Source organism: Podarcis pityusensis (assembly GCF_964106645.2).
Source record: "Podarcis pityusensis genome assembly, chromosome: 9".
NCBI classification, from domain to species: domain Eukaryota; kingdom Metazoa; phylum Chordata; class Lepidosauria; order Squamata; family Lacertidae; genus Podarcis; species Podarcis pityusensis.
In genome coordinates, this window is record NC_138034.1 from 3,441,156 (window position 1) to 3,455,438 (window position 14,283).

Sequence of the window (14,283 nt, forward strand, 5' to 3'; positions counted from 1 at the left end):
ATGCCTGGACAGCCATGTAGTTGTGCACATTGCATGACTGCTTAGCTATTTGACCTCAGCTGAGCACATGGGTGTCCAGGGATATACCAGATACACTCCCAGGATAAACCAAATCCCCAGCTTTTTTCTTTTCTTCCAAGAGGAAGTTTATAACAATTGTAAACCTAAGATAGGAGGAAAAACATATAGGCACTATTCTATCACAGGGCAAGTTTCCAGCACACTCTTTCTGTATTTGGGCTGCAATGGTGGCTGGACTGAGAACACCAGCCATTAATGCTCTTGGCAGAAAGAGATGCCAAGCAATGGGACCAAGTTGTGGCCAAAGGATGTGGTGAATAAACAGGGTAGGCCACTGACTCTTACTGAGCCTCTCTTTTTCCAGGCCCCTTATCCCACGAGGGTGTGCATTTTGGGCAGTATGCCCCCCTCTTCTGGGCAGAAAACCACCCAACTTCCAGTGAACAGGGCCCCCAATTTAGGCCTTGGCCACCTGGGCAGCTTCAAGTGCTTTGATAAATGGAGGAATGGAGTGAGGAAGCTTTGAATGCCACTGTAAAGCATTGCTCGTGCACTTGTAGGGAAATAACTTAGGCTGCAGTCCTAAGCCCCTGTACCTGGCATGGGTAGGACTGGACATGATTAGGATTGCACCATTAGTTAAGGTATCATGTGTGACATTGGCTACCATGGTCACTTTGATTTTCAGACCATTGCCATACTGTTTCCAGGCATATTTGCCATACAGCAAAAGATAATCCCAAAGGTTTGGCAGAGGGCTAGGAAACCCAGATATTAACATGCTCTACAGGAATACAAAAGGGCACACAATTTTGTGGTGGACTGGCACATGTCTCTGAGACAGCTCGGATACAGCATTCACCTCTGCCGTGTGTGTGTGTGTGGGGGGGGCAGAATTTACCTTTGTTCCAAAGGATGTGATGTGTACCTGCAGAATCTAGTCACAGACATATAGATAAAGGTATTGGAGGAGAGAAGTAGGATGCAGGTGAGCATGTGTGTGTGTAGATTGTCATCCATGGTTGTGGCTGTGCTAGGGTGTTAAGATACAGGGCAAGGGGCTCACCTGTAAACAGAGTCACCAGGCTGGATGTGTCTAGGTTACCATCATAAAAATTTTAGGGAACTGTGAGGTCAGGACATTTCTTCACTGAATTGTGGGCACAAACCTTCCCTTAGGCAGTGTGCTCAGGTGTGAGAAGACCACCTAGAAACAATTTTTACATGGAAAGCCAGTCCCATACCCATGCTAGCTAAGAGCTTAGTTAACTGACCATTTTATTCCATCTTATGCTTTGACATGAGTGTAATGATAAATAAAGCTGTGGCCATATACTCTGAGAGTGCTGTCCATCTTCTTATTGCCAACCACAAAACTTCCATTTTTGCAGATGATTGTGTTTCCTCTGCTCACTTTGCTTCAGGATACAACAGTCCACTGAGAGACCAAATCCTTTGCCTTTGAGAGCAGCAAGCTCTGCCCGTGGCTTCTCCTCATTTAAATGTGCTTGCCCATAGAGTCAACCATTTGCTTCTTAGGCCTGGGAATCTCATGATGAAAAGCTTTGATAACCATTTGATAACCATGATACTACTACAGTAAAATGATTTTTTTGTAAGATTGGTTAAAATTTTTCTAAATTACTGTGATACCACCCTAATGAAGATCATATGAAGTGTCATTGAGACCTTGGAGTTGGGGAAATGGGAAGCAGATATTGCATTTTAAAATGTATGTATTTTATATCCACATAATCTCAAGATACTTTCTTTCATGAAATAGGTTTTTTTCTCATATAGACATAAATACAGTGTTAACTATGAAAAACATTACAAAAAGTGTTTCTGTTTAATTTAACAAGTAGAAAAATATTACTAGCTTACATGGCAATTATGACTCTAATATTGTACAGACGTAATTCATAGATTTTACAAATAAATTATATCGTCAATGCCCTCCTTTTCTAAATGTGCCCTGGAGCATTTAGGCACACCAGATGCTTGTCTCTATAACTTAGGACCACACTCAGTGCCAGTCAAATGTTCTGCCAACAAGCTGAAAGAATTTCTGATTAGGTTCACGAAAATATCCGTGTAGCTTTTCAAGTAAAATTGGATCTACTTTGGGGTGTGCTCTTCCTTTCGACTCATGTAAACACCTATCCCTGCCACTGTCCCTTAAGCAGTAAAAGCCTTTTGTTTTATTGAAGTAAAAGTTTGAAGCATTTATCTGAGGTGAGAGATTTAGAAACCTTTCTACTTTGACTATCTCTGGGAAAGGATCTTTGATTAACTTATCCCCATCAACAATGTGAATGTGATCCAGAGGAAAATATTTCAGCCAGTTTTGCATGTGAAAATAATACAAGCTCCTGTTTATCGCTTTGTAGTTGACGTTGAGTTCACCATCCTTAACCAGGAATTCTTCAATGGAGGGATATAGCTTATGTTTTTGCATGTGATTAAAAAACACTTGCGTATAGTCCGACAGCACTCTCTCTGTTGGGTCTCGTAAGATAAGGAGCAATCGGATAAGTTTGTTCATTCTATAAACTCTTTCAGGCACTTTTGGTGAAGTGAAATATGCTGGAGTTTTCTCCACTGTTATCTGGTATGGGTACGAGAATGGCATTTGGCTCACATACCACTGCAATCCATTTGAATAATGCTCTTCCCAGTCAAAGAAGTGGACTTCGCTTTCTGCTGCTGCCATATCCGGATGGAGGCTTAGCATCTCTAGTAAAGCTCTTGTTCCACCTTTCCGTACACCAATGATGATAGTTTGTGGAAGCCGCTGGAGTGTCCCATTGAGGTGGATGCTCTCTTTGAGGTCACCTTTCCTAAAGGGCTCTTTCTGAGTAGCAGCCTCAGCTTTAAAACTGGCAGCAGACCTGGAAGGAACTGCCTGAGGTTGAACAAAAAGCAGTGCTGCTCCCAGCAGAAAAACAGCCATGACAAAGGTCCAGTCTTCTCTTGCACTACCAGCAAACAGGACATGAAGAGAACATCACTAGGAAGCTGAGGTCCTCTTTTTCCGCAAAAATGTATTTCTTAAGCAGATTATTCACTAGGAACATAAAAGAAAAGAAAAAAGCAGGTTATAAATGTCAGTTCAAATATTGCACCTGTGCTCAGTATTATTTTTACTTGAGCATAAGAACTAAGAGGTTTTCTCTAACTTATTTGTACTTATGAATATTCAACCACCCCTGGGAGAAATATATGGTATTTACTACACATTTAGAATATCATAATTTCCATTTCAGGTCTTTCGTGAGGATCACAGCTACAAGAAGCAAATCTGCTCTGTGCCTGTATTCTCACAAACATTTAATATGAACACAAGTACAAGGTGAACACAAGTAGCTTGCCTATTGTATCTTTGGGTCTTTGGGAACCCAAATGGAAAATATAACATGCAGAGGGATAGCCATGTTAATCTGCTGCACCAAACACAGCTAAGAGTATTGTTACATATTTAGAAGTAAAACATTTCCAGAAGTGTTGGACATGGGAAAAATGGATCTCTACCAACTTTCATTAAAAAATGAATTTTTAGGGGGAAAGAAGTCACTTGAAAGCTTTTGTTGTGGTGGCCGTAACCACAAGGCAACACAATCTCTTGGCGCTTTCAGCAGCAGCACTGCTGAAACCCAGCACTGCCAGATACTCACTTCCATGGATTTTCAAATGACTGGAGAAACACTAGTAATGCTGAGAACCCTGTGTGTCCAGTACTAGAGGTAACTACGTCTCAATACAATGCATCTTTAAATAGCTACTGCATTGTTAACAAACTGCTTGTGCCCATCTTCATATTCCATTCAAAAACCACTGGCAGTTTTACCAGATGTTAACATCTAGGGCAGTAATTCTGCTGCTTCAGAAATGATATATGAATCTACAGTATATGTAAGGCTATGTATAAAGGTGCTTAACAAGCATTTAAGAAATCAAGATTAACATGACTTTCTTCATTAAGGATAAGCGAGAGATAGGATGGAGAAAATGCCCCATGCCCAGGGTAGGTAGCATGGAATGTATTTTTGTGAGTTCTTCAATACACTTCCATAAGGGATTCCACACAGTAAAGTGTCAGAGCAGTGGAACTGAGCATTTGTGTAAATGGAAAATTCCTAAGAAAGCCCAGCACAATCACGTTTGACTTCAAAAGATGAAACTTCTAAGAAGAACAACAATGAAGTAAATACGTAGCTGAAAGGGAAAGTCAAGGGGGTCAAGTTGCTCCAAAATGCTTGCAAGTTAGTTAAAAATCAGAAAAATGAAGCTTGGCTAGAACACATACCACAGAGATGTAGGAAAGGTACTATCAACCTGAAGAGAATGCAAGCATGGTTAACAAGCTGAGTCAACAAGGCTAAAAAAAAAGGTATTAAGACTTTCCTGAGAACGCAGAACCTTTCCCCAAATGAGGAGTTCAAAAAAGAAACACAAACTCTGGCAAAACAAATGTTAAGAAAATAAGAAAAGCCACGCTGGATCAGACTAGAGGCCTATCTGGTCTAGCATTCCTGCAGTGGACAACCAGATGCTTAAGGGAAGTCCATCAGCAGAACATGAGCACAACAGCATTCATCCCACTCATGTTCTCCAGCAATGGGTACACTGGTGAATGTTGGTCAGGTCAGGCTGGATGAAAGGAACTACTTCACACAGCATAAGCACATAGAATCATAGAATCATAGAGTTGGAAGAGACCACAAGGGCCATCGAGTCCAACCCCCTGCCAAGCAGGAAACACCATCAGAGCACTCCTGACATATGGTTGTCAAGCCTCTGCTTAAAGACCTCCAAAGAAGGAGACTCCACCACACTCCTTGGCAGCAAATTCCACTGTCGAACAGCTCTTACTGTCAGGAAGTTCTTCCTAATGTTTAGGTGGAATCTTCTTTCTTGTAGTTTGGATCCATTGCTCCGTGTCCGCTTCTCTGGAGCAGCAGAAAACAACCTTTCTCCCTCCTCTATGTGACATCCTTTTATATATTTGAACATGGCTATCATATCACCCCTTAACCTCCTCTTCTCCAGGCTAAACATGCCCAGCTCCCTTAGCCGTTCCTCATAAGGCATCGTTTCCAGGCCTTTGACCATTTTGGTTGCCCTCCTCTGGACACATTCCAGTTTGTCAGTGTCCTTCTTGAACTGTGGTACCCAGAACTGGACACAGTACTCCAGGTGAGGTCGGACCAGAGCAGAATACAGTGGCACTATTACTTCCCTTGATCTAGATGCTATACTCCTATTGATGCAGCCCAGAATTGCATTGGCTTTTTTAGCTGCCGCGTCACACTGTTGGCTCATGTCAAGTTTGTGGTCAACCAAGACTCCTAGATCCTTTTCACATGTACTGCTCTCAAGCCAGGTGTCCCCCATCTTGTATTTGTGCCTCTCACTTTTTTTGCCCAAGTGCAATACTTTACATTTCTCCCTGTTAAAATTCATCTTGTTTGTTTTTGCCCAGTTCTCTAATCTGTCAAGGTCGTTTTGAAGTGTGATCCTGTCCTCTGGGGTGTTATAATTAATAACTATAAAGGTTTCTTGTGGAAAGCTATTGAAAATGCCACTAATATGTGCTTGCATATGATGCTGATTGGGATGTTCAGAAAAAGCATACACAGAACAGTCCATTAATATTTTAAATATGTTTCTGGTTTTTAAGAGATCAAAAACATTCTTAAATATTCCTTTAACCTTTGCCACACTTTTTCTCGAACTCTCATTCTCTCATTTTTCCCCATTGCAGAGACAATTGTGCATCTAACAAAACAACTGCACATCTAACAAAAATTTGCTTCCTCAGCTTTGCATAATATCAACAGGCATTTCACATACAGAAATCTGACAAAATAAAAAGAGGATCATGGCAAAACTATGATTATACACAAAACTGCATCGCCTTTGGGGTGGCAAGGCTCAAGAATTAATGACACAAATTTATGGCCATGATATCTCTATGAAACCGCCAGGTTCAGTGGCAGTAATGCTAGCTAGTAATACCAGCTTCTGGGAAGCAAAAGCAGGACAAGAGCAAATGCCTTCAATCTTGGCCCACTTCAAGGTTTCCAACAGGCATCCAGGAAGCAGGATGCTGGATCCAGCAGGCCTCTTCTGAGGACACAGCAGTTTGCCTTTTCCTCATGAGAATGAAGAGCAGTCACCCTTCTGGGAAAACTGAACGATGCAAGTCAGGAGTATTGTTTAGGATTTTTGAGTAAATGCTTGCCCTGATCACTTTTGTCTTTTCTTTTTTCAAGGGGAGCAGATTTTACCAATTGCAACCCATGCCCTCTTCCCACACAGAGACCATGCACGCTTCCTACCAAGCAGAGCCCCATTCTGGATCTGCTTCTGTGCAATGAAACCCAGGAAGGGGCTTTGGATATGCAAAATGAAGTACATGGATATAATCCAATCCAATCCTTTCAAAACGTACAGGGCAAAATCAGTTTAAAAATGATGTGCTTAACTGGGTTGTAAATCATGTCAGTGTTGTGGATCATATTTGTTTAGGCTCTTTCAAATGGAGACAGATACCAGCTTCATTTATATTGCTTATCAGTTTCAAAACCAGTACTTGAAACGAACCAATTCATGGAATTAATTCAATAATTTCTGAACAGCATCTCAAAGTAGTTCCTATCATTTTTGCATGAAATGAATCTGAATTAAGTTCCTTTTGCAATGGAACTTCGTGTGATTTTTAATTTAAGTGTGTGTGTGTTTCATCATCACACTTAGTTCTGGTGTTAACTTGGGCAGAAAATGCAATTGGGTGGGGAAATGTACTTTAAGGTATCACATATGTCTTTGTGAATGCAACTGTGGTGTCCACATTCAGACAATGCAGTGGTGCAATAAGATTACCACTCCATCAAACAGAACTGAGTATTGTTCATTGTACTGTATATTAAACCCCAGTGACATCATCAGGAATGCAGATCAATGCTCCGTGAGAAGTGGTTACAGGAAACCAGGCACAGAGCCTTCTTGGTAGTGGTCCCTGTGAAAAACCCTCCCATCAGAGATCCAGGAAATATACTATTTGCCTTTTAAAAGACATCTGAAGGCAGCCCTATATAGGGAGGTTTTTAATGTTTTATTAAGTTTTTATATCCATTGGAAGTCGCCCAGAGTGGCTGGGGCAACCCAGTCATATGGACAGGGTACAATTGTTGTTGTTGTTTGCCTGAATAATGTAGGGAAGCAGTAGTAGCAAGACTGTCCAGTAAGCGCTGTCCGATCCTGAACAGACATTTGGCTTAACTACAGTTTGGCTTAACTGGGTTATTGGTATGTGTGCCAAACTGGTTTGTTCTATTTAATTCAAATATTAACTTTCTTCCTATGCAAGAAAATATATACAAATGCCAGCTGTTTGTGCAACTGCTAGGACATGATAAACAAGATATATGCAAAATATAGCTTATTTGTTTCCTATATAATTACAAGTTGCTGTAAATTATGGTATTTTTATTGGGACCCATTTAGAAATGCAGATTCTTGTAAATTATTATCTTCTCAAGGAATAAAATAGAACAAACAACTAGCAGATTTTGTTTGGTATGACATGTTTTATTCAGAAATCCATACTTTCTATATTTAAAACATTCAAGAGAACACTTCGGAATTGGACTATTTGTGGTTTCAAAACCCTGCCAGCAGAAAAATAGAACTTGCAGTACAACCAACACAAAAAGTACTTTCAGAGAGAACTGCTCTTGAAATGAACAGTAGGAGACATTGGGTTGTATCCAACAATGCTGTTCCACTCATACAACACACTTCCACTTGCACAATGGAATTTCCCCTTCCTCTCCTCCTGCCATGCACCTCCAAATGTGTTTCACAGCACTGGGGACTCTCTGGAAGAGATTTGGGGTGTGTGCACTGGGGAAACTCAAGAAGGGGAAGTTGTATTGCATGAGCCAAACTCCACTTCTCCAATAATGGATACAACCCAATCATTTCGAGAATCAAGAGTATTTTGTCCGACAGTTTTTTTCAGTTGTACCCATGAGAAGGCTAATTAGTTAGGAAGGAACTCCCTGGTTGCTGTAAGTGTATAAGTTAAGAGAATAAGAAGAGACCAGCTCAATCTGGCCCAGAGGCCATCAGTCCTAACAGCCTGTATCCCATGGTGGCCAACCATATACTTCTAAGATGCTAGCAGGCAGGGCACAAAGGCAAGAGATGTGGAAACAGTCTCCACAAAAAGCAATTAGACTTATTTCTAAGGGTCACTTCAGAAGTTCTGCAGTGGCAAATCTGTGTTTGTCACCAAGAACTGCTGCACATATTACATTATAGGTGCATAAGATGTTTGACATATTTATAACATCATTTATGCAATGTGTTTTTTTACAAGGCAGCTTACAGAAAACCATAAAATAGTGTAATACAACAAACTATCAAGGCAGGATAAAATACAGAAAAGTTAGCATGTTTATTATTCATATCCCACTTTCCCCATTCTAGTTTGATTGGATACTTGTCTCCCCTCCATTTCAGCCACAAAGGACAACAATAAAATAAAGAAGTCAACACTTTCAGAGACTGAGGATCAGTACAGTATTGTCTACAGTACAGTACAGTACAGTACAGTACAGGATCTTCCATTTTTACAGTGCATTTTGCAGTCACCAATGAGAGCTTTAATATGATGGTGAATTTGTAGAAATCCTGTGAATTCAAAGGGATCCATTTTAATTCTACTAGATCTGGCTTCTACCTAGACCCCATGGAAAAGCATTGTGTGTCTGAACTTTCTGTCCTTTTTGGGGTGTGGGGAAGGCAGTTGGAAAGAGAGGAGTAACCAGGAGATTGGTGGTCATGGCACTTCCCTCAAAATTCCAGATATTCCTTTGGGTCCAAAAAAGTTGGTGACCTAGGACTAGGTTGCTTTTTGCACTTAAAATCAAACCTAGAAACCAAGTAGTAGTGAATGAAGCTGGTGTAAAATTAGTGTAGTGTGCCAACAGCCTGGACCTTGATAACATCCTGGTGTGAACATGACCAACAATGAGCTGGTTCAGATGTAACACCAAATCATGGGTTAGGGACATGTGCATGAGCCTGATTTCCAGTGCTAGTTGTAGAGCAGGACAATCCATTGCTTGCTAATTCACTTGAAACAGCAAACTGTGCTTTGCCTCAAATAAGGAAAGGAAGTAGGGAATGACTGTACTCAAAGGGAGATGGGAACAGCCAGGCTCATGTAAAATTAAGTTTTGATTTTGCATTTGAGTCACCTCAGTGTACAATACAGGGCAGAAAGCCAGGATTAGCCACATATTGTCAACTTTCTATATGGTTGCAAATCCAGATTTGCTGCTGCTAAAGTCTGAAACAGCCTTGGCTATTTACTATTTGAGGAGTTTCACAAGTCCCAGCACTGACATTTTATGGCTGCCCTAAGGAAAAACACACTTAAGACCAGAATGTCCCTATGTTGTTTTAGCACAGCCTCCCAACAGCTATGGTCCCATCTGCAATGGTACATAAGACATATCCTATGCAGTAGTACCATTAAGAGCCTACATTTATTAAATGCTCTTATATGCAAGATTCCAATCATGCCATCTTTTACATTTTATACAGTTTACATTTTTTAGCCCATTAAGAATAAGTCTGGGATATTGCAGTATGCTCTTGACTTCAGTACTGCAAAAGTCCCAAAATACAGGCTTTCCTTAGCTTCTCATCTCAACAATATTTTTTCAAAAACATGACTTTCCCCCCTCCACTCAACTTATACGTTTTATCCTAAGTGTTCTTTTAATTTTTTTTTACAGAAAGATCCAATCATATTTGTGAACGAGAACCAAGTTGTGAAGTACAACATTAACATTTTAATCATAAATATATGTGTGAAAGGCATCTCCCTGAATTAATTGGAACTTAGTGAAGGCAAACTGACAAATGAATATCATGTCTGCGGGACAGACTAAGGGCGGAGGAGCTTTCATCTAAAATTTGTTCGAAATGAATTATCAGCACCACGCTGACACTTTGGAAACCAGAGAAGTGTTCTGAGATTATCAGTGCTCCTCCTTTCCTCCCCATATAATCTCACTACACCTGCTGCTATTACCTCTGTGAGGAAAGACACAGAGAGCATTAGTTTAAAAGAGCTGGTGTAATGCTGTGGTTAGTGTGCCAAACTGGATCATGAAGCTCACTTGGGCCAGTCACCATCGCTTAGCCTACCCCACAGGGTTGTTGTAAAGGTAAACTGAAGGAACAATGTACACTACCCTGAGGTCATTGGAGGGAGGATAGAAATGTAATAAATAAAATGAAAAAAGACAAAAAGGTGATACTCATCCTTGGAGCCATTTTTAAAAGTTAGCAAATAATGTTGTTTCTTTAAAAAATAAAACAAACAATCAAATAGAAGTATTTCTTCTTCACAGAGAAAAAAGCACACTAGCTATATTAAAACAAGGACCTCACAAATATTGCATACATTGGCATCTAATAAGGGTGCCTGTTACAGACTCAGACTACTGACCCATCGAAACTTGCACTACTGCAGTGACTCTCAGATTCCTAGCACCCAAACCCCAAATCCTTTAACCATAAGTTTACACATCTTCTATGTGTAAAATAGCACTCTGCTGTAGTTGGTGGATTTACACATAAGAGAAACACAGGGTTCCCAAATCTATCTGTCTCTTAGTGTCAATGTGGGCACCTCTGCAGAGGAGAATTCATGAACACCTGGTTGTGGTTAAGAGAACGTAATGAAAGAATAACGTGCAAAAAATGTCACCCAGACTGAGGACCAGATAAAGGGTACTTCAGCACTATCCAATGCCCACTATCAGCAGTATGGTGGCTGACAAAATAATACATAAAAATGCTTCTCAGACTTTGTTTTGTTTGAAAGGCTAGAACAGATGATGCTATGCAAATACTGTTGTTAACATCACATATCATCATCAGGAGACTGATGCTAGAGATGGTGGTAACATATTAGTTAGGGTGATCCCAGATTATCTGACATTCTATTCATTATGGATGTTAAAACGGAGCTAGAGGCCAGGATTTTTACTGTTTGTCTGCCATTGCAATAATGCCTTAACTGGACCTAAAGCAAGTTGACATTATATCCTGTTACACAGCTGCATCATAGAGTTTAAATTCATATCTGAACAAACACTCATATGTAGATACATAACATGGGGACATAGCGAAAGCTAAGCCAAACAGAATTTAAGAAAATATATATAGTACTGAAAGACTCAATCTTTGGCTACTGAGACAACAGGTTTGCCATGTTTCATTTCTGTATAACAATTTTTGGTGCTGTATTCATCTGCTTGTGAAAAGATGAGTGTGAAATTCACCTTCTGTCATCTTCAGAATACTGTGTTCTCTCATGAAGGCAATGAAGAAAACCACCAGCATATGCTTAGGATGGATTTGCAGCATGGAGACTGCCAAACATAACAGAACTAAGACAGCAGTATCACCAAGCAAGTTCATGGACTAAGGAAGAGCTCCTTTGGGATGGGAACTCTTAAGACCGAACCCAGCCACCTTAAAAGGGCCCTGGCTGGGTCATAGATCTGAGGCATACATCTGAAAAACACCCAAAGTATAGCATTTCTGAATTTATTCTCACTCACATGGACTACTACCTTCCAGTATGTGGGAATGTGAATGTATCTGTCCATACCTGTGGCCCGAAAGAATGGACTCCTGCTTGAAAAGCTCGTAACTGCACAACTAATTCATTAAGTTGATAGTTCCTTGCTAAGGCGGCACCACACTCTCCTTTTCTTGCGACTACAGTCCAACTCAGCTATTTTTCAAATATGCTGATACGCATAGGCTGTTTCTCTTCAAAGGGGATAAAGGACAGAGCTTCCTTTTTGACACAAAGAAATATCTAAGTGGCTGTCCGCTGCCACTACACACCACTTGAACATCTAAGAAAGCCAAAGGACTCCAAACTTCGCTACTAAGGGACAATGGCTGCAATCCTAACCCCATTTACCTGGGAGAAAAACACCCCACCCATAGTTATAGGACTTATTTCTGAGTACAAATGGTTAGGATTGTGCTGCAAGCTGGGAATCAGAAAGTTCTCCAATTCTAACCTTACCTCTGCCAAAAACTCACCATCAGGCAAACCACCCTCGTTTCAGCAGTACTGATTTACCCGGTAGGGATTGCAATTAGAGCGTTTCTGTGGGGCATTCGGAATGTTCTAAAACTGCTGTGCAAATGCCAGGGCTTTTTCAGAGTTCCGGAGAAGGCGGTTTGGTGGCAATTTCCGTTTCATACACCTGTCCAAGGCGACCAGCTCTCTCTTGTGAACCTGTTACGGAGCGAGTCTCGCTCTCCCCTCTTGCATCATCGGGCTCCCTTCTAGCCCTTACAAGGGGGGCGGGGAGGGGGTCAAGCGCAGGAGAGATCGGGGCCGGGGAAAACCCCCCGCGGGCCAGAGGAAGCCGCGAGCGAGCGCGCGCCCCGCAGCAGCAGCAGTCCAGTCTGGCGCGCGCCCAGCCGAGCACGCAGGTGCTCCGGCGAAAAGTGATCTCCGCCGAGCCGCCGCCAGCGGGTCTCCTCCGAGCTCTCGGTCGGCTCGCGCTCCTCGCACCCCGCGTGCTGCCGGCTGGTGTTCGGCAAAAACCAAAGCCGGCTCTTCGCTCCACTCCAAGTCGCACCTTATTCCCTCACAGCCCAGCCCTCCTGTTCCGCCTCACGCTGCCCTTAGTGGTATTTGGGGAGGGGGGGTGAGGTTCAGGGAGTTGTTAATGTCTCCGTAACGCATCCGAACCGCCAGCCTTCACCTCCCCTTCGCCGTGTATGGGGCACACCGAGACCAGCCTAGTTCCCCGCTCCCGCTAGCTGGGGCGAACTTCGCCCAGTTCCCTGCCCGGCAAGCCCTTACCTGGGGCAGGAAGCAAGAGGCGCGTCCCGTCCCGCGTGTCGGGCTCCGGCGAGCTGAGGGGCCGCGCGGCTCCTTCTGCGCCATCGGCTCCCGAGGCGGCCGGACTCGCGCAAGAGGCGAAGCGGCTGCTGGTGTGTGGCGCGCGCGCGACTGGCCAGGTAGGCGAAAGCGAGCCGGACGCGTCGGCAGCGAGAGCCCCAGTGCCAGGCGGGCGGGCGGGCTCATCCCGGAGGGGCGGGACCAGGCGGGCGGCGGGGGAGGAGGCGGAGGAGGCGCTCGGGGGCCGGCGAGCGCGCGCCCGCTGCTGCCCGCCTCGCCCGGCTCCCGGCGCCGGCTGCTCCTCGCGGGGTGGGGCGCCGCTTCCGGAAGAGGCCGCGGAGGGGCGGGAGGGGCCGGGGGAGATCTTTAGCGGCCCCTCCCGCTGGGACGGGCTGAGGTGAAGCCTCTCCTCCTTCGGCGTAAACCCCAAGGCGGGTTCCCGGCTCCAGGCCTGGTTCGCTCTGGAGAAGCGTCGTTCAGCCCGCTTCGTGGTAAAGCCGTGTGTACAGCACGGCTCCTTCTCGCCCCCTCAGAGCCGGGTCCGCCCAGCCACGGGTGCGGAACAAGAATCCCCGAAGAAGCCTTGGCAGGAACGGAGAAGCAGAGAAGGCTCCCTTAGCTGGCGCTGCTGCAGCTCTTCCATGGCAGCTGTGCCGTCTCAGCTCCCCTTAGTCCAGACCTAGCTCTCCTCAGGGCATCCTCAGGGCCTTCTGACTGCTGCAGTCACTTGTATCCGTGTCCTCCTGGCTTGTAAGAGGAGAGAAGAGGACCAGCTGCATCAAGGAGACTCTTAGTCCCTCTTGAACAGATCAAATGTTCCCCAGCCACATGAAAAGAGGTGGCGGGGACACCATTTCCCTTAAAAGAAGCCCTCTTTGGATGGGGACAGTCTTTAAAATTCTAGGCTGGTTCCCACACGCCTCTTCCTAGGCAAGGTTCTGGAGGAGCCAATCAGATCCAAATGCTCTTGGAGGAAGTGATATTCTGGATCAGTTACAGGTCGGATTCAGACCTGCCCACAAGCAGTGGTGCTGGGGGGCCTGTTGGTCAGCCTCATGGAGCCCTGAGTCTGGAGTTCTGCAGAGTTCATGAAACCACTGAGTGGGGGCACCCACAGTTTTGAAGTGCGTTGTCACTAGTATGCTGAGAACATACAACTCTCTCCTTTTCATTGTAAGTAGGTTTGGCAGAGGATGTGCTGAGCCATGAGCTGCAGACAAGAACAAACCTTAAGGAGAGAGCTTAACCAGGAGCCTGAATTCAGATGACACACTAAGCCAAACCTTGGCGTAGCTGCACAG

The 14,283-nt window shown here is 43.8% G+C and overlaps 1 protein-coding gene across 1 annotated transcript; it reads right to left on the reverse strand.

Annotated features, from left to right (window-relative positions):
* Positions 1–1,282: 1,282 nt before the first annotated feature.
* Positions 1,283–13,126, reverse strand: HS3ST1 (heparan sulfate-glucosamine 3-sulfotransferase 1). The gene is made up of 2 exons (XM_081021477.1): positions 12,944–13,126; positions 1,283–3,088 (listed from the first exon to the last, which is right to left on the reverse strand). The coding sequence occupies exon 2, from the start codon at positions 2,972–2,974 to the stop codon at positions 2,048–2,050; it is 927 nt and encodes a 308-aa protein (XP_080877603.1). The 5' UTR covers positions 2,975–3,088; positions 12,944–13,126; the 3' UTR covers positions 1,283–2,047.
* Between the last annotated feature and the right edge of the window lie 1,157 nt (positions 13,127–14,283).